The sequence below is a fragment of the Pinus tabuliformis genome, chromosome J, assembly GCF_031772625.1.
Source record: "Pinus tabuliformis cultivar Carrire ecotype Pingquan chromosome J, CPIR1, whole genome shotgun sequence".
Taxonomy (NCBI): Eukaryota; Viridiplantae; Streptophyta; class Pinopsida; order Pinales; family Pinaceae; genus Pinus; species Pinus tabuliformis.
The window spans coordinates 1,042,349,168-1,042,352,865 of record NC_142295.1 but is presented as its reverse complement, the minus strand read 5'-3'; the positions used below and the strand labels follow the sequence as shown (position 1 = coordinate 1,042,352,865).

Below are 3,698 nucleotides of genomic sequence, written 5' to 3'. Positions count from 1 at the left end.
GAGACCAAATAATGGTCTATCAGACTCATGGTCTATAGTTTATATATATATATATGAACTAAGTAAGTAAAAATAGAGAAATTAAAAAAAAAACATTAGCAAAACTGGAAAAAAAAAATTAAAAAATTAAAAAAAACTAGTTTAAAGAAAAAAAAAAATTAACAAAAAAAAAATGAAAAACTACTAAAATTAATATTTAAAAAAACAAAAATCAATTCAAATTATAAAAAAAAAAACAAAAAAATACGTAATTTTTATTAAAAAAAAATGTAATTATTTTTTATTAAACATACATATTTTATATATATATATATATATATATATATATATATATATATATATTAAAATTTAATTTTTTTTTTAAACAACCTTTTTTATTATTTAAAAAAAAATTATAATTTTTTTAAAACAATTTTTAGTTTTAGTTTTATTTTTTCCCTAAAAATACAAATTATTTAATCTATGTTCTATATTTAAAAAAAAAATAAAAAAATAAAACCTAAATTTAAAAAAAAATTACATTTCTTTTTTTATTTAAAAAAAATTAATAAAATTAATTTTCTTTTTTAAACAATTCTTTTTTTATTTAGACATTTTTTTTGTTTTTTATTTAAAAATATAAATAATAAAAAAAAAATGATTTTTAAAAAAAAATTATATATATTTTTATTTAAATATTAAAAAATTATTAAAAAAAAAATTAAAAATTTAAAAATTAACATTTTTTTTTAATTATTAAAAAAAAAAATTATGAGCCCCGGTCGCACCACCAGGGGCGGCCGGTGGGCGGCTCGGGCCGCCCACTGGCCGCCCGTGGTGGCGCGGAGGTGGGGGGAGCGTGCAAAACACCGAAAGACATTTTTCCATAAATTGAATTAATTAAAATTTGAAGTTCATTCAATATCATTTTCCATAAACGTCATGCACTTGGATCTTAAAACAATTTTTTGTACGAGCATAAGAAATATAAAATAGGATATTATTACTTGAGTTTCAACGAACAATTAAGGAGCAGGCGATCAGGAAATACACCGCTGAAATTATTGTTTTCTATATTTCTGTGTGACAAAAAGTTAAAACAACTGAGTCAATATTTATCGATTAACTGTATTGAATTTTGAAAAACACTTCTAAAAATCAAATAGAAAAAGAGGGAGACGTACAATTCTTGAAGATTTGGTAAATCAGAAAGCCACCACTCAACATTACCATTCAGTTTATTGTTTTGTAAATATCTGCACAGTCAATTTTGGTTTTGTGAAAATGAACAGCTGAAAAATTCCACAAAATGAAAGTTGTGTTTAAAAGGTATTTACAGTCGCTCCAATTTGTCTAGACTGGCCAAATTTGGCATTGGTCCAGTGAATTGATTATGATTGAGAGACCTGTTAATTTCGACACAAACATTCAGTACAAAATTTGTTAATTAATTCTATTTAATTTTGAATAAAAGTTTGACCAAAAAACACAAATTAACAATAAAAAGAGAAAAGACGCCAACGTACACTTCTCGAAGATTGTTTAGAGAAGATAGCCACTCAAGAGTGCCATTCAAGTTATTGTTTTGTAAATTTCTGCATAGTAACCAAAGTTAATCTTTGATTTATGAAAATATATGGCAACAAAAGAACCCACGAAATGGAAGTTGTGTTGGAAAGTAACTTACAATCGCTCCAATGTGTATAGATTGTCCGAAATTGGCATTGGTCCCGTGAAGCCATTATGGTCGAGAGACCTGTTATAATTTCAACACAAATAGGTAAGTATCGCACAGATGATTATCCAAAAGCATTGAGTACAAATTTTACTAAATAATTCTATTTGGTTTTTGAACAAAAACTTCAAAAAAGTTAAATAGAAAAAAGAGAAAAAGAGGCAGACGTACAACTCTTGAAGAGGGGAACTGAAATAAGATAGAAACTCAAGAGTCCCATTAAGGTTATTGTTTTGTAAATATCTTTTTTTAATAAAAAAAGAATTGTTTAAAAAGAAAATTAATTTTATTAATATTTTTTAAATAAAAAAAGAAATGTAATTTTATTTTTTTAAATTTAGGTTTTATTTATTTTTTTATTTTTTTTAAATATAAAACGTAGATTTAATAATTTGTATTTTTAGGAAAAATATAAAAATAAAAATAAAAATTGTTTAAAAAAAATTATAATTTATTTTTTTTAAATAATAAAAAAGGTTGTTTAAAAGAAAAAATTAAATTTTAATATATATATATATATATATGTTTAATAAAAAATAATTACATTTTTTTAATAAAAATTACTCTTTTTTTTTATAATTTGAATTTATTTTTGTTTTTTTAATATTAATTTTATTAGTTTTTCAAATTTTTTTTCGTTAATTTTCTATTTTTTTTTCTAAACTAGTTTTTTTTTTTAATTTTTTTATTTTTTTTTCCAGTTTTGCTAATGTTTTTTTTTTTTTTTATTTCTCAATTTTTATCGACTTATATATATATAATTTTGTTTTTTTTTTTCCAAAGTGTTTTATGGTTTATAAGATAAATTTTTTTTAACACTTTTTTATTTTTGTCTTTTTTTATATATAATTTTATATTTGTTTTTTAGAGACAATTATTTCATTTGGATTGAAAATTTAATTAACGATGTATAAATATGTAAAATATGGAAAATGCAAAATATTGACCTTCTTTTTTAAATATGCAAATCAATAAAAACCTCACTACCAAAAAAAATAAAAATAAAAACAAGAAAATATGAAGAAGAAGACCACTTCCAAAATTATTAAATTTACAAAATAATTATTTACATTACATACATTAGAAAAGTTAAAGTCAAAAAATAGGTCTTTCAAAAAAAGGGTCTGATGTAGAATAACCACTTTTTAAAATCAGCATGAAAATCATTACCATTCTAAAACACAATGTACATAAAAAAAATTGAAAAAAATTAAAGTGCCAAAAACTATGCTCTAAAAAAAACATGTGTGTTCTGCATCACCCCTTTTCAAAATCGGGTCACTTTTTTGCTATCTCTACAAAACATGTGTATTCTCCATCACCCCTTTTCAAAATCGGGTCACTTTTTTGCTATCTCTACAAAACGGGTAACAGTATCAGTTCCCGTTTCAAAGTTTACATTGTTAGTCCCATTTGCACTGGGACTGAGTGTTTGATTATTCCCCAAAATGATGGGCCTGCAGGTCTGAGTGTCATTTTAGTTAAGCATTTGATATCAGTTTTGCTTATTTATGTTTCTACACCTCTAACATGAAATCTCATGTGTAGAGGCAAATTTTTTTCGCAATAGCAATGTTGTTCCAAACTCTATATGGACTTTGTTTTCTAGTGAAATTGTTAATTTGTAGGTCCAGCTTTTGGAAGATGAGTTGATTTTTTAGAGTACCTTTAAGATATTTATGATGAGGCATAATCTACATGGTAACAAGAAAAGGATTGAATGCTTTAGCCTCTATTAGAGAGTCCCATTTGCACTAGAACTCAGTGTTTGATTATTACCCAGAATGACGGGCCTGCAGGTCTGAGTGTCAGTTTAGTTAAGAATTCGATATCATTTCTTCTTATTTATATTTCTACACCTCTAACATGAAATCTCGTGTGTAGGGGAAAAACTTTTTTCCAATAGCAATGTTGTTCCAAACTCTATATGGACTTTGTTTTCTAGTGAAATTGTTAATTTGTAGGTCCATATTTTGGAAGATGA

General features: G+C 24.1%; 1 protein-coding gene across 1 annotated transcript; it reads right to left on the bottom strand.

Moving 5' to 3' along the window:
* Positions 1-868: 868 nt before the first annotated feature.
* LOC149230471 (uncharacterized) lies at positions 869-1,951 on the bottom strand. The gene is made up of 5 exons (XM_089376061.1): positions 1,667-1,951; positions 1,506-1,574; positions 1,317-1,385; positions 1,164-1,235; positions 869-1,058 (listed from the first exon to the last, which is right to left on the bottom strand). Exons 1-5 carry the CDS (start codon positions 1,702-1,704, stop codon positions 983-985), a joined length of 324 nt encoding a protein of 107 aa, XP_089232187.1. The 5' UTR covers positions 1,705-1,951; the 3' UTR covers positions 869-982.
* Between the last annotated feature and the right edge of the window lie 1,747 nt (positions 1,952-3,698).